General features: G+C 39.4%; 1 protein-coding gene across 1 annotated transcript in view; it reads right to left on the bottom strand.

Moving 5' to 3' along the window:
* Nucleotides 1-584: 584 nt before the first annotated feature.
* OSBPL10 (oxysterol binding protein like 10) overlaps nucleotides 585-23,308 on the bottom strand; it is a 134,120-nt gene continuing 111,396 nt past the window's right edge. Inside the window, 5 exon segments of the mRNA XM_052797493.1 lie at nucleotides 585-3,767; nucleotides 4,540-4,693; nucleotides 6,226-6,408; nucleotides 7,858-8,044; nucleotides 17,356-17,839. Of these exon segments, the coding sequence (XP_052653453.1) occupies nucleotides 3,723-3,767; nucleotides 4,540-4,693; nucleotides 6,226-6,408; nucleotides 7,858-8,044; nucleotides 17,356-17,839 (1,053 nt within the window). The 3' untranslated portion in view covers nucleotides 585-3,722.

The raw sequence follows: 23,308 nt of genomic DNA, 5'->3' as shown, positions 1-23,308 counted from the left end.
CCAGTGTTGTTTTCTGTTTTGCATAAAAACAAAGTGTTCTGGCATGACAGTTTCCAACACTGTGGAGAAATGTTTAAAGTAAACCACAGCTGCATTATCTAACACTTGAAAAATGTTGACCAGGACCCATGATGCCTTTAAGCACATTTTTCTTCCACGTGCAAGTGTCCAATACTGCAATAAGTTAGAGTTGTATTTTAAGAGGTATCTAATCAAGAATCTGTTAATGACAAAGATTAAATGAAATACGATTTTCAGAAACAAGGGAACACCTTAACCTATTTCCTTTTTATTTGTCAAAATAAGGCATATGCTCCTCAGCCTTTCCTACAGCTGTGATGCTGCCCAGCCCTGCCTTCCCTGTGTAGTGCTGTCCAGTTTAAACAAAAACTTACCTATACTGTGTCTGGCAGTGTGAACAGGGCAGAAAAACCCCACAACAAACCCAGATTCAGCTGACAAGTCACTTCTATCAGAACCATGCAAACAGCTCACAGGCACCCTGATACACCGCTCCTGGACATCTGAGTAACTTATAGCAGTCAACTAATGCTTCCATGGAAGGAGAAAGGGCATCCCACTACTAAATGAAACAAATCTTTTATTCATCAGCATTGTCGTCGTAAATTCACAAATTATGAAAGGAAGGCAAATCAGAAGAGACTGCCAGAGCATCTTTTAAATGATAAAGGTATAAATTTTCTTTCTGAACATCTCTAATTTAAGAAAGAAAAAGGTTGCATAGGCTTTCTACAGGTGTGCACAAAAAAAATTGAACTACATGGAGGTTTTTACATTACAATTCAGAGTGTACATTGGCTACTTGAAAAGGAAAATATTTACTTACAAATCCAAGACAGCTATTGGAACAACCTACAGAATAAGGCTTATGAATATTTACTTTTCAGCCCTGTAAAATATACTGAACACATAATTATCAGAAAAATAAAATGACACTTGTGAATCTTGTTCTGGAATCTCTCACTGATGGCATCTTTTCAGAAAGGACTATTTTTATGTTTGCCTCTCCCAAGTTACTTTGGAAGAGAAACAGTGGTAAAGATATCAGGGGATTATTCACAGCATCAGAACAAAACAAAACATTTGTCAGAGCACAAGTGGAATGTTCTCGGCATGCAGAAACAACCAACCATGCAGACAGAAAAAATCTTCAATAAATTACAAGCATAAAATTATTCAAACTTCTCCTTAAAAGAATGGCTACAGCATCTTTGTAGCCTCGACAGTCATGCCATCAAAGCTGAAAGAGGTCTACTCTTTCAGGAGGGCGGGCCTGCATGCCTGACAGGTTTTCAATGGCTATTTTTAGTGAGTATGTATGTGGCTTGTTCTTTGGTGTGTGAAAGTCAAGAGTTCTGGGAGGATATTCCACGTGTTTAATTCTGTATTTTCGATTTTTCTTTGTGATGATATTATAAACTGTATGAATACGTCTAGTTACTTTTCAGGCTAACCTCTAGAATGAGAGTGGATCCATTATAAAGTTAATTCTTGCAGGTGATAAAGACGTTTTCCTGATGATACTTGGTAGTAGTTCGGTGATTACTATGACAGCATAATTTTGGTTTTGATACAGAAAAACATGAACTATTCCTAAAAATAAGATTTTTTTTTTTCCCTTTTAAAAAAAAAAAAAAGTGTCAGTTACAAAACCAAGCTCATACACTCCATATTTTTTTTTTTTAAATAGGATTTAAATCATGTATACATGAATCTTTCTAATGTGCAAAAAAAGGACACACAAGCAGACAAAATAGCATTTAGGAGGAAAAAAGGAGCCACACCTTCATTAAATAGGGATCTGAAGTCCAAACATAAAGATCTATTAAATATTATGTCCAAATGAAAAACTACTGGCATGTTTCCTTGTGTACACACCTCCATTTAGCCTTCTGAGTTGCTCCAGATATTTTAACATCTACCAAAAAAATAATTATAAAATGCAGGACGCACAAGAACAGATACAAGCTCAGCGCTTTGACCTAAATATATTTGTGTAGTATCTATAAAGCCTAAGTTATTGTATTAAGACAGCAGACAAAAGGCACAAAATTAATCAGTACTACAGAAAGGTAGGCATCCATGCTACTGTATGTTAGAAATATAGTGGTTTCTTTACAGGGCACTGTAGAAAGAAGCACTGAGCAGCAGTCAGCACATTTTACGTTTGCCTTTTGTTGCCACTTCTCTCAAAAACATCTTCACTTTCAACAAATATGAACTAAAACGCAACAAAGCCTTAACACACTTTTAGAATCCACTTTCTTAATGTCACAGTGGTTACATGACAAAGCAAGATGAAGCTACAGGATTGTTTACTTACTTTTTTTTTACTTTACAAAACAAATTATATCCCATTTTGTTTGTTTCATTAATGAAGTTATTGTCTCAGTGTAATAATTTACTAAATTGTTACTTTTACATCAGAAAATCATTCATCTGAGAAGGCTAGTTATATTGTCTCTATTCATCCAAGTATTTCGCATCCAGAAGCAATCAACTGGGTCAAAAGCAAAAGAAATCAAAATACAGGTCTGCTTGGAGCCTTAATATGGAATTAAGGGCTCTGACCAGACGAGCTCCGTCTCCTTTCCCAGAGCAGTGTTCAGAACCCGCCTCCCAGCGGGTGGGGAAGGCTGACGCCCGTCGCAGCGGCACACCAGGACAGGACTCCTACCCAGCCTCACCCGCCTCAATGCACAGCCTGGCATTTATTTCAGCAGGAACGCATCAGCAGTGGTTTAACTTGGAAGGCAAGGCTGTGACACAGCCCAACGGCCAGGCCGGGCCTCGCTTACGTCGGGGTGGGAAGCTGAGGCAAGAGTGAGCTGGACCACCACAGCTACACCTGCCAGAAGGGATTTAGCAGAACATGTAACCCAAAAGCATTGGCATGACAGTAGCCAGAGAACGTGACACAGCAAGATCAAAATTACCAGAGCAGCTGGCTCACTGGTGACCAGAGATCTATTAAACAGCTGGAAGTATGAACAAACAAAAAAGTGAGGACACAACGGGTTAGTGCGAACAATCTTCTTGAGAAGGTATTGCTACTTCTTATAAGATGGCAGAAAATTCCCACTTATAAGTGACAGGAAACATGCTCTTAAATTGGCATCCCGAAGAGCAAGCGCGCTGTCAGCGTATCATTCTTATGTCAAAGTGAGTTACTCAATGACTGTTTAGACAGAATGACTGCCATTAAGTGACACATCACATTTGAAGTGCAAAACATTTTTGGCAAAAGTGAAAAATAGAAAAACCTTAACCGGTACTAATAAAAAAGTATTTTCTTAAATACTAGCAAAGGGCCTGATCCTGCAAGCACACAACTCGGGGAACCCCAGCTGAGTCCAGCAGGAGTTCTATGCCCTAACACTTAGAGGAAAAGGTCTTTAAATCACTGTTAGTGTTTATACTTGTTTACATGTAGTGTAAATAATACACACACAAACACATACACACTGCGTGTATATATGTGTGTATATATGGACGTGTGCGTGTGTGTTTGTGTATCCATACACACAAAATGGCTCCTGAATAAACTTGAGCTTGTGGTTATTTTGAGATGCATCATTCACAGTATATAGCTTCTCATTTGTATCTTCTGATAACAGGACCTATTAATGACATCTTGAAGTTATATACTGTATCATTTTAATGCCTTTAAGGTAAAGTTATGAGGCAACTGCTCTATCCCGTCAGTGAGTCTTCCAGAGAGGATTCAAGTATAGCCAACCATCACCCTGCAAGAAAATTAGGGGAGAGTTTACAAACAAGACTTACACATACTGGATCTGTGTATGTCCACATAAAAGCTAAAGTAACACTAATCAACACAAGAAACCATCCCTGTCATCTGAAAATGCTGTGCTTGATGAATTTACAGGTAATCTGGGCAGGAGGGAAAAAATATAAGGGGGAAGAGAGGCAATGGGAACATGCAACAGATGAACTGCTGGTTTAAATAGCTGCACATACCGGCTAACGTAACAACACAGTCACATAATAATTCCCTCAGTCAGTCTTATTTCCCTTCCCCCTTTAAGAAAGGGCAAAGACGAACTTAGTAAAATCTATTTCATTTCAAGCAGATGAAACCCAAGACTCTGTTTAAGATGTCCATGCTTACTTACATTGGACAAATATCCCTAGATCACGTTCACTTTAGTATGCTGGGATTAAGATTAGTAGGGGATGTAAGTACATAGCGTTTGCAAATTAAGGTGTGGATTTTAAGATAAAAAACATGGCTTTAAGTGCCTAACATGAGGTACCAAAAATTCAGCTTAAAATAAATCTAACTGAAGGAAAGTGAACAAGTTTACAATATGGAGATAGAAAAATCCATTGCTCTTCTTTAAGAGCCAAACTCTGGCAAAAATAGAATTTAAAACACTCAGTGGTATGTAACAACACTAGCCCATGGTAAAAACGACAGACAAATTCATTTGTACTAGCATCCTCCTGTATGTAGAAACATGCTATAGGGTCTTTAAAATATGACAATGAAAGTACCTCTTTGGCAAAATATTTTGGTTTCCACGGCATTGTAAGAGCCACACGTTGCCTCTCTTCTGCTCGCTGTCTCTCTTCAAGGCGGTGCTTGTGTTCTGTTGCTGCATCAATATTGCCTTCTTTCAGAGAATTGGTGACATGTTGCCAAAGGTGCCTGTGTGATGGAGAAGGAGCACAAGCGGCAGTGAGAACACTTCTGCCATGGCCAAGTGCCTGGCTAGACAACAGTACGGTGAGAGGCAGACTGATGCCATGTTCTCCATGCCATTTCTGCAAGTCACGCAGCTTGTGAACCATCGCTCTCCTAGGATATTCATTGCATTTGTGGACCAGATTTTCAGATTTGCTCAACTCCCAGTATTTTGCCATGCAAGTTAACTTTCTCAATAGCTTTTGTTCCTGTTCCTGACTCTTCACAACCTAAGCTTTCTTCTCAAAGCAGATGGATTTATTTTTATCATTTCCTGTTCACATTCTTTACTGATGATCCACCCCCAAATGATACACATTTATTTGCAGTTAAATTTTTGAATTATAAATGAATGTTAGCCAAGAGCCAATTGTACATTAAATTGGGACAGTGACTCTTCCCACCACGTTACTAACAGAGGAATTGATGCACTGATTCTAGGAGCCCTTCTAGGTCTGTGCTCTATATTCCCAGTTAACAATAATTATCAGTATATAACCAAACTTGTTTTTCACACTACTGACTGCATTCAGATACAAAGCCTTCTGACACTGTATTAGCCTAGCAGAAACTTTGCTCAGAAAAATACTCAGAAGAAACCAACTGCAGCCTGCACATACTTCCAGGGGTGTTTAAATGAGTTTCTGTTTACAATCTGATAAACTGCATATCCTGCAGAAACACTGGAGAGTTGTAATTTGCTTACTAATATCTAAGAAATATAATAAATACACCACAGAGCTACTGGTTTCCTTATTTACCCCTACCTTTCTGTTCCAAAACTATAGGGGGAAAATGAGTTTGTGATAAGCAAGCATGTCTAGAAAGTAGGAAAATGGTATCTGACCCTGCACAATGACTCAAGACACACCTTTGTACTATTTACAGATAATAAAATGAAGCCTAACTCATGTTTTTAAATCCTCCAATAAAATGTTCCTAAATTCAATAAAAATATTGATTTTTCTGAAGATAAGCATCAACAGTTATTGACAGTGAATAACAGAACAAGTTTTTTTCTAATGTACCTAGTCAGAATTAGGCATGTGACATGGGTGCTGAGAGCCTTAAAATCACGTGTGTCTGTGTGTGTATTTATATCTCATATTGCATCACATTTTACATATATATATTCTAAAATATATAAAACATGAAATTCCAGTGTAAATTATAAGATGCAACATTACTTGCGACAAATTAATTTGACTACAATTTTACAGTCACTCAGAAAAGCAGGTGAAAACACTGCATTACCATTTTCCAAATGCTCATTAGAACGCATACAAGCATTTTCCCCCTCTAGAAAATTGATGTACACGACACTATAATTTATGTTCTAAAGAACCAATACACAGCTCCAACTATTTGTGCCTAGATTAACATGCTGTAGGAAGTGAGGTGTTTTTGAACCACACCATTTATAACTGCAGTTTGCTTCCCTGTTCTGTTCCCATCCGAGGTTCAGAAGCAGAATACTGTAACGCCTCTGCCCTTACCTTGATTCCAGTGGGCCTTGCTTTGCTATCGGCCTAATCTTTTTCCTGATAACAGGCAGTTTGTTAGTGTCAATCACTTTGGTTTCTCCATTGCTGTAAGTAAATTCCAGAGTACCGTTCCATTCTCCCTGCGCCTTGCATACAATGGTATTAGTGGGATTGTGTTTCACTTCAGCTGTAACCCTAATTCAAGAGGGAAGAAAAAAAGACCACAGAAATAACTGGTACCATTTATTATCACCATATGAAAGCATTACCACAGCTAAGGCTACAAGCAGCTTTCTACATCTACAAAGTAATTTTTCAAGCAATGTATTGACACTGTCTCCAAAAAGAAAGACTCAACCCAAGAAAACTCTGCTAATACAGCAATAGCTTTTGGACGACATTCTCCCAAAGTACAGCAGTAACCCAACTTAAAAAACTCTGATACTCAGCTCTAACCCAGAACTGTTTACCTCATCAGCCTGAAAAACAACTCCTGACATTCATGTGACATTTTCAGTACACGGTATTTTCACACCTGAACATAATGCTGTCAGATACCTGTGTCAAAGACTTCAGGTACCTTTATTTTCTTCCTTAGCTCTGCAAGTTTACTTCTCAGCTGCTTAGAGGCAATGACTAAAGCTACCTCAGTGGTCCAAGAACTGGTCTGAGAGTCAGCAAAATAGATAGATAGGACTGGAAAACCAAAATGCAGGGAGAAGTTTCATGTGCGTGTGTGTCTCTGTGAACATGCACACATGTGCTTCACCAAGCCATGTCAACTAATCTGTAAACTCATATAGGTTTTTAAATTATTAAACTAATACAGCACAGCCTTCCCCAATTTTCCCTAATGACACCAGTTAATAATCTACACCTTTCGGAAAAAAACCTGTCAAAAGACCCCATGTTGGTATTTGCCTGAACACAATATTGAAACGGTTGACACACATATAGAAGAATAATTAGACCAACTGAAATAAAACAGAGGTAACCATGCAAAAGCACAGTCTTCTCATGGACACTGCTACAGTCGGCAGCAGAACAAGAAAAGGGTCTGTGTACGTTAATGACTGGGTCATCAACTTGAGCATGGAAGTAAAACAGGAAGCTATCTTGCACAGTGCCTCTTCACACCCTTAATAAAGGAGCACCAAAGGCACATAAATAGTATTTTCATCATCTGGAAATTTCAGTGCAGAAGTGGGAGTCCCCAATAGGGAGCTACCACTATGGGCAGTGACACTTTTGCTTCTCTCCTCCTTACAGGAGCTCCACCTGGAACACCAGTTCATCTACAAGACTCACACAGAAGCAGCAGCTGGTGTAGCAGAAATACTGTCTTTTCTGTGTACATTTTTCTGATCCTGCACTTAGAGCAATTTTTACAAGCAACAAAGCCTGGAAGAATACATTCACTTTAGTTTAATGAGACAAATATATCCAATTCAGTTAAATGATATAAAATGTATAATTACAATAAACTGTGCTCTAAAGCTGTAAGTCATCTCAGACACTAATAGGAAAACAAATTCAGATATCTGTCTATAAAATAATCCAGCGGAAGAACCGAACAGATGCCCAAGAGTCTTTCCATTGAAATCCAGCAGCAGGTAAACAAGAATAAGACAGTAATTCCCGTACCTGTGGACCTTTCCTCCGTAGAATGGCTTGGTATGGAATGTGACTGTAGCAGAATAGCCCGTTCTGGCACAACTGATGTTGACTTTCCCTCCAAGCTCCACCCATGGGATGGTAAGTATCGAGCGAGCATAGGCACTAGGCAGGGTGAAAACATACTCTTCTTCATGTTCCATCAAGTAAAGAACACCTACATAGGAAGAAGGTTGAAAGTGAAATGATAAAAGTTCACCGATAAGACCTGGCAGTCACTGACCAATTACTGTCATCAGAATGTACTTCCACAGAGAGCACAATGTGCAACTCGCCTTGAAGGAGGGTGCTGTCTGCTAAGAAAAAAAGTCTGCCCCCTGGAACAAATTTCTTCAAAGAAACATTTTCAAAAGCACACAATTTGAATGTGGGGTCCTTCATGGTACCAAACGGCTTATTAGAAAATCTGACTGGATTACTTATTTTGTGTTACTGACAAGCAATAAACTGCTAAACTGGAAAAAAGAAAAATTGCTTGCAAAAAGCCACTGAATATTCAGATGCTCACTCAGTGTCATATCACAATCTCTCTGTAGAAAAAATATGGGCATGGCAAAAGGACCCCTCAGTTTTCCATTCAATGAGACATGACCAGGTCCTCTCTGCTAATGTCTTACTGAAGTGTTTGTTGGTGGGAGTGAAAGGCTCTCCCTAGGTCTGCCTGGGTGCAACTAGGAAACATGCTTAAGGAAGCCATCTAGAAATTTCCTCTAAGTTTGCTCCTTCATTTCCAAATGCCTGGTTTCCCACACAGCCTTTGCAAAAGTCTTGCATAATCAACAAGGGGCCACGAGGGCCACTGCTCTATTACCACCAAGACCAATGTCTCTACCATGCAGAGAAAATTACTGGCAATTCCATTTCATTCAGTAAAGGTTCCTCCACTATGCTGGTTTTGGCTGGGATAGAGTTAATTTTCTTCGCAGTAGCTAGTATGGGGCTGTGTTTTGGATTTGTGCTGAAAACAGTGTTGGTAACACAGGGATTTTTTGTTACTGCTGAGCAGGGCTTACACAGAGCCAAGGCCTTTTCTGCTCCTCACCCCACCCCACCAGCGAGGAGGCTGGGGGGGGCACAAGAAGTTGGGAGGGGACACAGCTGGGACAGCTGACCCAACTGACCAAACAGATATTCCAGACCGTATGATGTCATGCTCAGCATATAAATCTGGGGGGAGAAGAAGGAAGCAGTGGACATTCGGAGTGATGGCGTTTGTCTTCCCAAGTCACCATTAGGTGTGATGGAGCCCTGCTTTCCTGGAGATGGCTGAACACCTGCCTGCTGGTGGGAAGTGGTGAAGGGATTCCTTGTTCTGCTTTGCTGGTGCGCACGGCTTTTGCTTTACCTATTAAACTGTCTTCACCTCAACCCATGAGTTTCCTCACTTTTACTCTTCCAATTCTCTCCCCCAGCCAAACTGGGGGGGAGTGAGGGAGCAGCTGTGTGGGTCCTGGTTGCCAGCTGGGGTTAAACCATGACATCTAACCTAAGCATTATGGGGCTGTAACTAAAAACAACAACATGCAGCAGCAGTAATTTTTCAAGATTATTTGTAACTACAAAGGAAGTTGCATGTCTGATCAGATCCTAGCTTCCCCTTGGGTTAAGGATACAGCTCTACCCCCACCATAGCTGTAGTTTGGTCTTCAGGATGACAAAGAACAGGACATAAGACCAGGTAAAGAGTACCTTAAACCTTGCACACAGAATTAGATCATGCCAAATACCTGTAATATATATTTGATTAGAGTTTTAGTCTTTTGTGTCCCATTAATAACTGCCTAAAGACAAAAATTACAGCTCTGAAATAATTTTTCAGAACAGGGGTTGAAAATAACCCATCACGGGAAGCACTTAGAACCCAGAAATATTTGAAAAAAATCAGAAAAATGATCTTGACATATCTATTTAGAAACAAGATGAGCTTGAGTCAATTTGCCTTCACCCTGGGGCAGATAGGGGAAGAACACATTGGTAGTGGTATTGATTAGTTCATCTATCTGTTTAAGGGAATAATGACACTAATTTTGCAAAGTGATCTGACATGCAATGATGAAAAAGCACTAAATAGGAACAAGGCATTACTACTGCCAATATAAAAATATGCCCTTAATGTTGTACAAAAACACAAACCTAAAAAAGATACAAAATTTAAAAGCACAGAGCTCTAACAAGAATCATCATCTTAAATACTGGCTCCAATTAATAGAACTAAACACAGGCACAGGAAGCTCTGCACCTTGTCACTTCTGCCTTCTGAAACTGTTCTACAGGAAAACATCTTTTGCAAAACGGAATAGTTTTATGCAGTTGTTCCCAGGACTTCTGCAACCTCAGCCTGCTGGCAACTACACAGCCAGCACTTCTACTCCAGCAAGTTTGACACAAATGAGCTGGAGAGTGCAAAAGCACAAACACAGAAAAGCAATGTCTTAAAAGGACCTTTCATCATTTTGCCTTGGCAAGTCACAAGTTCCTCATGTCATCTGCTGAACCCGCACCAGCAGGGAACAGCCAGGACACAGTTGGAACACACTCAACATTTTGCCTCAAGCGTCCTCGGCTCCATACCTGCAGGTAAAACCAAGCTGAACACACTGCAGGAAGGCTGAACTACCCGACTCACCCAGGACACGCAACCAGGAAGAACTCGTACTCAAAAAGACAACTCTGCTTATCAAATGCATTAAATGGATGCTGTAATAACGTGAAATTAATAAAGAACAATCAAGAAGCCTTTTAACTAGATGATGATACTCAAAAAGGATCAACGAAAGCTAATGGGTACTGATTAAACGCAGAAAGGAAACCTCACAGCCTGCAGTTGGGCATTTTCCACACAGAGAACTACAACAGGTTTTAGACTCAAGTCTGTCAGCTTTCCCTTCTCCTCCTCTTCCCATTTATTCTCCACCTTCTTCATTACAGTCATGGACAACAGACACGTAGCAGCAACCAGCTGCTCTAAATGGCCTGTGGTGCTACCCATGAAGTCACGTTTCCTCAGTCTTAATGGTCTAAGCACAGACACAATCCTCACACAGTCAAAAAGCACAGTCCGCCTGAAAGCATCAGCTTCCAACATGACAGTTTTGAGGGTTCTGTTGTCAGGTTGGGGGGGGGGGTTAAGACACAAAAGGTCTAATAGCAGTACAGCGGGCAGGTGTGATGCTCACTACTGGGAGAGAACATCACTGTATTTATGAACCAAACCTTCATGTGAGCTTCTCCAGAGCCTCCTACTTCCCCAGGCCCAGCCATCCTCCTCTGACTGTCACTGCATGTCCCCACATGAGAGGAAACTGCCATGATAAACACAATTTCCTTCTGGGTTAGTATAGGTTTGCTTTTGTCTCTCTGATGGGATCAATAGCTTTTTTCCTCCATACTCGAGTGGGAGGGATGCAGAGCTCTAATGAATGCTGCCAAGCACACTGAAAAGTGAACAGCAAATAACAGCAGTGACCTTCAATGTAAATATTTAACCACCACAGCAGGTTAGAGATTAAAAACTGAACCCAGGTCTCTTGGTAGTATTTTTAGCACCTGGTAGCATATTCTTTGAATTCCTTAAACATCTGAATAAATACATTTTTAATGAAGTGCTCTCTCACTTGAAATATGACTCCAGCTCATTAATTATAATCCAAAAAAGAATAAAGGGAAGACTTGAAATATCTACAACTTGATATTACTTTTACTACTAATGTGACTGTTAGTTTTGCATTCCATCATTTGCAGAGTCCACATGCAAAACCTCGTTTAACTGAAGCACCATGAAGACTGCAGCTACACCACTATATCTGAACTGAGACCCATGCTCTCAGGGAAGTAGAAGCCAAAATGACATTGCGAGTCCACATTTGTAACTGCTACCACAATTTGAATTCATGCCCTACCCTGCCGAGTTTAAATCTTGAAAATTAAAGGCAGAAAACCTAAAATTTAACAATTATTTTTTGAAAGTGTTGTGTACTTTTAACATCTGCTTATAAGTATCATTACATTGTAACTGATCTTTAAAAATATCTGCTGGAAAATACACAGGCTATTTTTCTTCCCTTGCTTCCCTACTGTAAGGGATTATTAATTTTTAGTTTAAAAATGGCTATAAGTAAATATAGATTCTTCCATTTTCAGTAATGCTTCCTCCTCTCACATCAAAGAATTATTTCAGAACTGCAAATTCCTTTAAAAAAAATCTTAAGTCTTTATAGGCAGCTATTACGCATGGAAGAATGCACCAGACAAGTACTCTGGAAGGAACAGTGGATTTAGTAATCTAGTTTATTAGAAAAAATCCCACAGAGAAGGGTGAATTTTTTGTAAACAAGTGCAGAATTTTGAAATTCCCCCTTGAAATGTCCTCAAGACCATTTACTCCTGCTTTTGACTAAGGCAATGTATTCACAGTCATGCTCCTTTCCACGATTCCTCAGCCTGCATTAAAGGAAGTGATGTTCACAGCATGTAATTCTCCCCATTTGACTATTACATGTCCATCACTGATGCTGCAGCTTTGTGAATTGATTTTCCAGTAACACATATTGACGAAATACCCAGAGGCGGCTCTGGATCAATAAGCTGCAGAAGAGGCATGTGAAATTTAATGCTTCCCACCGACTGTATGGAGATCAATCTGAACAACAAACGGTACGTGGGACACAAACGGCCTAGGGCAGTTTCCTAAATTAACAGGCTCTTCACTCTGTCTGTGCCGTGTTACAAATAATGCAGACAGGAGTAAGTTACGTATGGGATGAACCCCACACGAGTGTAGTGCATCACCAACCGTGCAGATTCACACGGGAAAACATGAGATGCCAGAACCAGCCTCTTATCGTCTCATAAACATTCCAGTGAGCTGTACTGCACTGCTCATTTTCCAAAGACTGGAGCCATTTGCCAAATTAAGTAATGAGTGCCATGCCATACGGAAACTGTTCTGAAACCACTGGGCTAAAAAATATTAATATAAAAATTAGTACTAGGGAAATATTTAGGTAGCTCTAGTTGCATGGAGCAGTCAATCTTTGGGACTGGTAAATTAAAAAGTCGCTTAATGCCTCAGGAATAGAAATTATAGACCTGTACATCTATAAACACAAACACATATTTGAACAGAAAAAAACAAGGGAAAAAACATTCATTGCTTTCATTTAGCTTTATCCCGTAAAAAGCACTGAACCTTTTCCCTACCTATCAAATCTTTTCAAGGTTGATTTCAATTTAAAACATAATTTTTGGAAGCCTACACCTCACTAGTTTTTGAAACATTTAAAATAGCAGGAGTGAAAACACAAGACATAACTAGCCACTTGATAATACAGAGCAACCCACTTAAATATACTTTATGCTCTCTGCAAAAATTAACCCGTGAATCAAAGGTGACACTTTTTGTTGGATTTTGCTGCTTTGCAACAAAACTCAAGAGCAGAAAAGGAACACGCACAGCCTACAGTGAGGTGTGCTCACCACAGCCTTTTCCACTAAAGTATCCTTGTCCTACAACCAGTATCTGAAGATTCTTTGGACCACGTAAAAAACATTAAATATTTACATTGACTCTCCCATCCCTTGCTAATTTAAAACTTAATGGGATCCTATTCATTACACTCTCTTCTCCCTCACTCTCTCATTAGTACATAATTAACATTAACCAGAATTAGGGACTGCGCATGCAACATGAATTCTTTTACGCAAAATATCCTCTTTTCTATTCAGGGTAGCTTTTTCATGAGGAAATTCAATGCTGACAACTCTGAAGAATGGGAGTTTTGTTATATAGTGAAGAAAAAGTTAAGACATTTCATTAGCAAGCTGGATTTAGACCCCTCATAACCACAGATGAAGGGCTAGCGTATAAAACAGCTTCTCACACAGATTTCCAGCTGTGCTTTCCTACTGGCTCTGCATCGCTGCAACTGATACTTTGAATCAACAAACAAAAATCACAGATAGGAAAAAAAAAATCTTAGCTACTTTGAGGTGCAACATATACTAAAAGTTGTACAATTAAGATACTGAGCTGTACCTCCTGTATGACAGGACCATGCTGTCCTCATTCTTTAAATTCTTATAGAAGCCTTTGTACTTCCATGACATTCTATTTCAGCATATCCACTGCTGCTTCTAACAACAAAGCATAAAAAGCAACATGCTCTATACATCTAAGGCCATTGTGACAAGTTAAAAAAATATGCTTCAAAAGCACCACAGAAACATTACCAGCATATTCCTTACATAATGTAGGTCCAAAAATTCAGTACTACTTTATTTGCATAAATAGCCAACTGCAGCAGAAAAAGCTTCATTGAACTGTTTGAAGGAGAGACACAAAACTATTCAGCAGAGAGCAAAGTTTCAAAACACATCACAGTTGTTTGTATTCAACCCTAAGGTCACAACAAAGTTACAGGTCAAACAAAACTGTTCTGATAAATATCTGAACTAGAACAAGATGGTCACTCCCTACCACTGAATTATCCAAAACATTAATTGCAGCTCTCTAATGCTCTGTTTGGAAGGAACTTTTTTTTCCTACATAAATCAAATAGTACTGAATGAATGCACAGTATAATGAAACAACTATACTTACACCAGAATGATTTAAATCAAGTCTCAGAACAGACACAGGTATATTAGAGATATCAAGGACACTGCCTTTCAAGTAACATCATGCAGAATGTAAAATCCTTACTGATCAAACAAAAAGTCAAAGGCACCCACATGTATGTAAGTAAACTCCAGCAACAGCCAAAAAAAAGGGCTGAATGCTCATAGTGGAAAAAAAGAGGAGGAAGGGACAAGACAAAAAACCCGACAATAACACATGATTAGTTTGGTTATCCAATGCACAGTAGCAAAAAACCCAAACAAACAAAACCCAGGGATTTCTATGATTCATGAGATGACACTCTGTCTCTTACCAAAAGCAGGATCAGTCATACTTCAATCATTCCTGAGAAATTTGCTTAATCTGGTTTTAACAGTTTAAAATAAGATTCTACAACCTTACCAGCCAACCTTGTTGTCAGAAAGCTTCTCCTAGTAGCTAACTTTAGTTTCTACCTATCTTAACTGCCTTCAAATACTTTCTGACTAACAGTGTCTTTCCACAGTCTACTCTTTGCTAGACTAACTCACGCCATTTGAAATGCTACAATGCATAAAACATCCTTAAATACAAAGAAAATTCTCCGATACAAAGAAAACTCTCCAATCAAAAAATTACTATGCTTTGCGTTACCAGACGTGTAAATACAAATATAGTTTTTCCACATTGTAAGTCCAGCGGCTACTTTTTTTTGGTTCAGCAATCTATTCCCCAGTACTCATGCTGACCTCAATCTAATACAGAATTTATACTTAATGCAGCACATGAGAAAGAAATGTCTGCAGTAGATGCTAATTTTTGCACAGCCTGACAAATCTACACACCAACTTAATTAGGAAGACTTCCCTGGGACTAAAATAAATTTTAAAAATTTTGAAAAAAGCATGGTTTTGAGCGAAGAAACTGCACTGCGAAGCAAACATTTTAAACTGAGGCTGTCAGGTTTAGGCTGGCTGTTTTCAGATGATAGAAAAGCTTCAGTAGTACAACTTCTTGCTGCCTATTGCCAGTCCTCAACACGCAACAGAAATGCTTGGGCTGCACTGGAGTTTCTCCATCACTTCCCAGTAATGCTGTCACCGTGAAGCTGCATGCTTTTGCACTGCTTACACGAACAAAAAAGACAAATGGTAACTATGAATTGGTAAACCCAAACTTCCTCCCAAAATGCCCCTAAAGACAGCAGGAAACCTTGCAATAAAAGAGTTCAGCATTGCAGATATTCCCCAAAGCCTGCCTCCACGCCCCCGATATCCCCAGGATCATGGAAAAAAAAGGGGATAGGGGAGAACTTATTCTCACAAATACACATTAAACAATCTTTGGCATAAGGAAGCGGTTAATTCCTAGACCCTTTCTCTCTCAAAACTGGGACACATCAGGACTTTGAAGTCTTAAATAATCCCCACAGTAGACACCCCCAATCCCAGGGAACTGTGTGCGCTAGCAGCAAGAAAAATAAATTTCCCTACTCCTACACAATCATAAGTGACTTTGTGTTTAGTTTTATTTCCATTAAATAGCATCCTTCACTGAGAAAAAGAGTACTAGGAATGAATATGTACCAGAAAAAAGCAGCAAGGTAAACCAATGACTCAGGCTGGCAGTAGTACTGTCAGGAGACAGACAGAAAGACCAATTTCCTTTCTGACACTCCCTTCCCAAGTTCCTTAACTCCGTATTAAAAGCCAAATACCTAAATCATAGGAAGAAGAAAACAACTGTGCTATTACAGACTTTAACTATCACGACAATATAAAATCCAGTTGTAAGGAAGTTTCATGGCTCTTCTACAAAAAAGGGAATATATTGCCATCAGGAAAGAAGCTACTGCAGCCCTTTCTACTGTTTGAGTTTGTTCGTTAGTTCTAGCTAGTAGAAATAGCAGAAGATATCTGTATGTTTTCACCATAATTGTTTTGCTGTTATTAATAAGCAAAACCAAATCACTACATTTCCCACTCTACTTTTTTACTACCTTTAATATCATAGTATTTAACATAATGATGACAAAAAGAAGCATTTACTGTAAGTTGTCCTGGTATTTCTGAGACTACAGTCTAAAAGCTATTTTAAGACAAAACACTAAAAACCGTACACAGGAAATTACCCTCAAATGGCAAAAAGGACTGACTAAATTGCTTAGAAACATTGAATCAATACATTAGCAGTCAGTAACGACACTGGTACAGGTGTGTTTATCAGTTCAGATCATCCATTAAGAATTTGTTATGATTTCCTGTATTTCTGTATTTGTGTTGAGCAATGACTTATCACAAGGCAGACTGTATATGTACGATAGAGCAAATCACGATTTATACCACGACTACATGACTTTCTATAAAGCTTGAGATAACACACTAACTTTGTAAACACTACAGAAACCATGACCCTTTGCAGAAACTATGAAAAAAGAATGTTGGACTTAAGTAAAAACGTGGTTTTTCCTATTGCTTTGTTCCAGTTGTGAAACTGTCCCATATCGAATTGCATATTACTTTAAGTAAGCAAGACAAATAAAAATGTTCTTACGGAATATGCTGTCAGTAGCCATTTGCTACTACAACTTAATTGTATCTGAAGTATAGTCGTAAGTTAACAGACTCACATAAATATAAGCACACATTTATACACGTAATGTGTGCCTCGCATTCTGTCCAGACAGAAGAAAGTTGTTGAACTTGTTGAAAGTTGAACCCTACAGTTTTAATTCCAAACTTCACAAAAGCAAATAGCCACAAGGTTCAAATGAAAGGTCAGAGGGAGAGCAAGCAGGAAAATATCTGGATTTCTGTTGTGCTGACACCCACAACATTAGCTCAAAAAACCCCAAATAAAAGCACATTTCTTACCTTCACCTACCATAGAAACACCTATTGACATGCCCATAAACTTGCTTTTGGTCCATACGTGAGCGTTCACACACATTTTCTTCTCTTTGCACTCACAGTAAAAGCAAGAAACCGGTGGATGATGGGATACTTGTTCAGCTACAAACCTCAGCTTGTAGCACGTGGACTGGTCCTGGCCAAACTCCTTGGTTGGGTCCTTAGGAACCGTGGAGGCACCGTTAGTTCTGAATGCTTTCACTTTATCTTTAGGCACATCCCACGAGCAATGAAACGTTTCACCAATTATAGGGTTATAGGGCTTCTTGGCAACCGCTCCCTTTCGGCCTTCATGAAAAGCTGTTAGATAATACTCCACAAAGCAGATAATTCTTTCCTCGGGAGTGGCTCCAGCTGCAATTGACAAAAACAGGTCTGGATGGGCCATGAAATTTGCATACATCTCCAGCAGGGATCTTTTCTCCAAAATAAATGTTGGAAGCACTACCTGTATGCAAAGCAGACAAAGGCAGATATGATTTCCCCATGATCATACTACCACGGGGGAAGGGGGGGGAGAACAGTTAAGACAGCTGCAATTCTGGCCTTGCCAAGTTTCAGGACAGCATATTTTCCTGCCCTGCCACAGCAATTTCATTTTCTTTGCAGTGTAAATAATAAGCGAAGGAAAAAGCAGCAGCCTTGGTAGCCATGCAGGCTGCTTCCTATTTCATGATGATTCTCAACAGCAGCTCACACAACAGGGATGGGCTGTTCGCTGACATGGAAATCTGCCCTTTCCTGTCCTCTCAGTTAACAAACCAACCATTGTTCTCCTTGTTTACAGGACATAAAAACACACTTTGATGTAAATTAATTTACATCAAACATCAACAAACCCAACTAATCATAACCCTCTTAAAAGGGAGGAGCACACCCTCCCAAACCACTAGAAGATGAGTATTTTATATGATTATATACATCACCACCCTGTAAGTGGTGGAGAGTGTAACGGGTACATCTACCCATTCTGTCAAACATCTGGGCTCCCAATTTCACTCCTGGGCCCTTGACACCACCCGCTGCATACATATTAGGTCCCTTCCAGCCTCTAACAAACCAAGCCAAGTAGATCCAACCAAACCCAAATCTCAGGTGTGTTTCCAAGGATAAAACCACGCCAAGGACCCTTCCCAAGAGGCTATAGGCAAGAAAACGCTCCCCGTTTGACTCCCTCTGCCCTACCCTGTCATTGTACGTGTCATGTCCCCTCCCACCTCCCCAGACAAATCCCTTGCCACCCTGATGCTCTCCTGTCACGCCCAGGCACACGGCATGTCCCCTCAGTTTGAGAGCATACCATACTACGGTGGTGGGCCCCTGCACGCCTTCACCTTATTTCAGACAAGCTGAAACAAACAAAAACCGCACAAACTGTTACATTACTGTCCTGGGACTAGAGAGGCTCCAGGGGGCCCAGAAAAAATCTGGAACTGAGCACTAGGCAGTCTGCACTGGAGGGAGCCAGCCCCCAGTGGTTTGGATGCAGTCTCCAGTGGCTCCTATCTAGCAACGCAGATGTTGCCAAAGTCACCCTCTTAGGAATAACACTTTGTTAACAGTATTCAGTGAAACATCCTGGAGTGCACTGCAAGACAGACAAGGGCTACAGGACCTAAAATAATTTATTTCTCTCCCTTCCTTCTCCCCACGCTCCACACCTTGTGCAGGACTGTCCCGGGCGGCTCAGAGGTCACTCCTGCATGGCCAGTAAGAACTTCTGGCACACACCAAATTGTCTAGAATCAAAGTGGCTCAATGATGCCAGATGCAGACCAAGAGCTGTCCTCTATTAAAGCAATTATTCTGCTTTCCTCTTTAATTCTTCATTGCATTTACTTTTTCCCTTTCCCAAAACCAACGGCTATTTACAGCAGGCAGGGAGCCATCCTTCAATCATAAACACATTTGCTTTCCCCCCTGCCGCTCCAGCTTGCTATTGTAAGTGGGACCAAACCACAGTTCAGTCCTTTTGGATCCCATGGATAATGAAATAGAAGCTGTCAAACTTTTATTAATCACTTAGTTCTTTTCAAAGAAAACTTGTAAACATGAAAAAAAATTCCAGTCACAACTGCTCAAACACAGTCTGAACAGCTACACAGGAAGTCAACATACCACAACTGCAAAAAAAGATAACCGCTCCGTTTGGTAACATACATGCTCACTCACTCTCTCCTCCTGTATATTATTTACACATATATAGTCTTTTATAGGCTAATAATTTTTATAAGTTTAGATACAAATCAAGCAAAGTTCCATGCATAATATTCCTCTGACTCTACTCTTGCAAGCCTGGAGGACTACATGGTCTCCATTACCAACCTAATGAGGCCCCAAAAGATGCAGGACCTTAATTTTACACTACGCGTGGCAAACTACTGAGTGCTAAAGACAGCCTACAGTCCCCATGGTGGTGTGATAGTGAGGGGCTGAGGAGATTGGTTTTTAAAAGTGAAATCTAAAACTTTGGAAGGCAAAGTGGAAAGGCAGTAGATTTTTAGTAGGTATTTTTAGCTCTTTAAACAATTCCGTCTGACTTGCAGCATTCTTATTCTGACCAAATAGTCATTATCTGATATAATCTTAAAAAAATGCAATTCAGCATTACTGACCCTCAATACGGGATCTCATTTTAATATAAATTGCACACTCAAACATCAGGTTATCAAAGGGGAAACTGACAGCAAAACATAGAAAAACATTCTGTCTAGAAATACTGGTAGTGACTATCATGAGCGCACTGCACAGACTTGGAAGGGCAAAGAAACTCATTTGAATAAACAGCACTCTGCATCCTGTTATGTCCAAGTGTCTCTCTCTAAAGAGTGACCTTTATTAGCACAAATGGAGGAGAAAAAAACTACAGACCATACTTAAGATGATGCAAATTTTATGGTACAACATTAAGACTGCTGTGTTTTCATCCTGTTAACTTGATCATACAGTCCTCATATCTACTCTCTCAAGTACCAGCTGTGTGCTTTGCAGCTACATACTTAACACAGCTACACCAACACAGCCACTAAATGAGATGTCACGAACCACTGGACCCTTATTATTCCATTTCAAGAATCAATTTAAAAGCTGACTAAAGCTTGAACTCCAGCTCAAATGATCTTGCTTTAAAAGGCAAACTAAAATGGAAACTACATCTTTAATTGCAGCAGGAAAGGATCCACTGCAAAATGCAGAATAATTGAATTCTTTCCACAAAAGGAGGCAGAACTACGTATGAAAAATATTTGAGTTTTAAAGCTTACACAACTCTAGTATTACAAAATATGTCTAGAAAATATTGCCTTTTACTAAATAATCTCACAGCCTCCAAGTTTCGATATGCTACACCACCACACACTAACATAGTAAAATAAAAAAAAAAAAAAAGAAAAATCACACCAGTCAATTTTTTCTTTAATTGGTGCTACCTTGATTTTTGCAGAAATAAGCAAAACAGAAATAAACAAATTTGGAAGTGTACAGCATTCTTCTTGCCAGCGTTGGACTGACAGGCACTTGTGGTAGTACTCTAGCTTCCAAAGCAATGAGTTTTCAACTCTTCTGTTGTGAACGCATTGTCCAGAAAAATACACTTAGGACTTATATTCTTTATATTGGTTTCGGATTGGACTACAACAATTTTTTTTTTTTTTGTAATTGCATAAAAAGTCAAAACTGCCTAATTTTTTTCCTCTAAGAAAAAGCCAGCACGACAACCAAATGAACAAAAGAATCTCTGTAGAATAAATACCAAGTTGCTGAAGTCTGAAGAAAAAATCTCCTGATTAGATTCTAAATTGTTAGAATAATCTCTGTTCTTATTCATTCTCAGACTTCAGGTGAAAAGGAAGCAATTTAACAGGCATTCTTCCATTTTCATTGAGGTTAAAAAGAGGATATTGGTTCAAAGCTTGATCATAATCTCCTAGGTTTGAATTCACCTATACTTATTTAGATCTGAATGCAGCTGAGAAAAGAGCGAGCATGACTTCTTAAGAACAGAGATATTTACCCCCACTACTATTTATTGTGAGGCAAAACATGGGTGTCAGCGCCATTCCCTTTTTTTTTGAGAAATCTGACCAAGGTACTCCATACATAGATGTCCTTCTCTTAGAGGTACAAAAGTTTTCCACTGTCATCTGTGTCACTGTGGGAATAAAACAAGCTATTTTCATCCCACTTATTTTAAAATTACAAGGTAAAAGTATATTGACAAGCAAATTAAAAACTTGCGACACTGTGAACATACTACAATGTTAATTTACAACAGGTTGATATTCTGCAGAATCACTGGCAGCCCTTTTACACAGAATGGCAGCCCTTTATTTTTAGCACATATTAACTGCGTATGGAAGGTAAGGGAATGCAAGGGAGTGATCACCCATCTGTACAAACTGTTAGCATTAATTGCCCTCCATTAGATGCCATTTGCCAACAAGTTTATCAGGCTGTCAGTGGTTTGGGGCACTATTTTTCATTTTTTAAAAGTCCAAAGAACAAACAATTTAGAAACTTATTTTTTTCCCTAGCAATTCCAATTTTAAATGAGGTTTAAAGTCCTAGCCCAGTCCAAGGCATCAGTTTTGTATTGTGTTCTGCTGCTGTGAACCGCTCCCCCCCCAACTCTCTCTAGCAGCTATTGAAGTCTATTTGGCCACCACAGAGTCTAGCCTGTTCTAGCAAATCCCCATGCAGACTTAATACTTCATTGCGTGCGTTTTTCTTCACAGTAGATTTTTACCGTTTAACTCCTCATTAAAAGGCACGGCAGCATGACACATTTCAAAAGTGAAGCACCTCTGCAACATTAAATGTGGCTATCATCACCGTGGGAAATTGATGTCAGCACAGGCAAGGCCAAGACTAACATAAGCAATCACGCCATAGGAAAAGGAAATGATGCTGTTTCCTCTGATATGGTACATGAAGGTAATGATTAAGCATCCAGAACCTAAAGCCACCAAGGGCTCAGAAAAGCTGTTTGTTCATGTGTGCATCACGTTACAATCCATTGCTCAGAAAATGAACCAAAGAAACAACCCTAGGGAAGAAGACACAGGAAAATGGAAACATGTAAAACATTCTCTGATATTAGCAACTACTGTGCCACAACCACTTCCAGCAGAAGCTGACTAGCATCAAGGCTACCTGAAATCTGACTTTCACAGGAATAATGAAAAATGAGAAGAGGTGCAGCCAACAAACCAAGCTTTATTGTCACACATCTGTGGCCCTAAGGGCCTCATGTCAGTAAGCAAAGTTAATAAAAAAAGCTGCCAGCTGTCTTGTAATTTATTTTTTTTAAATCCTCAAAATGGTCAGAAAAGTGATGCGCACATGTGGCACGTCTCATTAATACTCATCATATGTGTATTCGTGCATCACACAGGCTAGAGATAGATCTAAATCTGCCATATGTCTGTTCCTCTTTTGAGACTGTGGATATTATATACACACATTCATCCATGCTAATATTTTGCCATACTATAGATCTGATAATATTCATCGCTATCCTCAAAAACTGTGCTCTAAGACACTGTGTAAGAAAGAGGTTATCATATATTTACCTTTCTACTTTTCTTATAAGTGTCTATACTTCTCTTATTTACAGGATTTTCTCTTATTTACATTAATTGTGTGTCTTTGGGGTTTTGCCTCCTCTGCCATGACAAAAAGATGACACTGGAAATCCGGGAAGAAAAACCTTGTTCATTATCAAAGACAAAATGTTTTGAAGACACAACAGATAAGATCTTAGTCTAGTTTAAACATTATGGACTCAGGCAGCCTTAGCAAACCAGCACAGAAAAGAGGAAGAGCTACAAAAAATTGAGGAATGTAAGAAAAACAAAATAAAAAATGGACTGTACATAACCCCAGACATACTAAGAAGTGACAGGTATAAATTATTCAC

Source organism: Harpia harpyja, chromosome 1, assembly GCF_026419915.1.
Source record: "Harpia harpyja isolate bHarHar1 chromosome 1, bHarHar1 primary haplotype, whole genome shotgun sequence".
Taxonomy (NCBI): domain Eukaryota; kingdom Metazoa; phylum Chordata; class Aves; order Accipitriformes; family Accipitridae; genus Harpia; species Harpia harpyja.
Note: the sequence above shows the minus strand (reverse complement) of the source record. Positions and strands in the feature narration are given on the sequence as shown.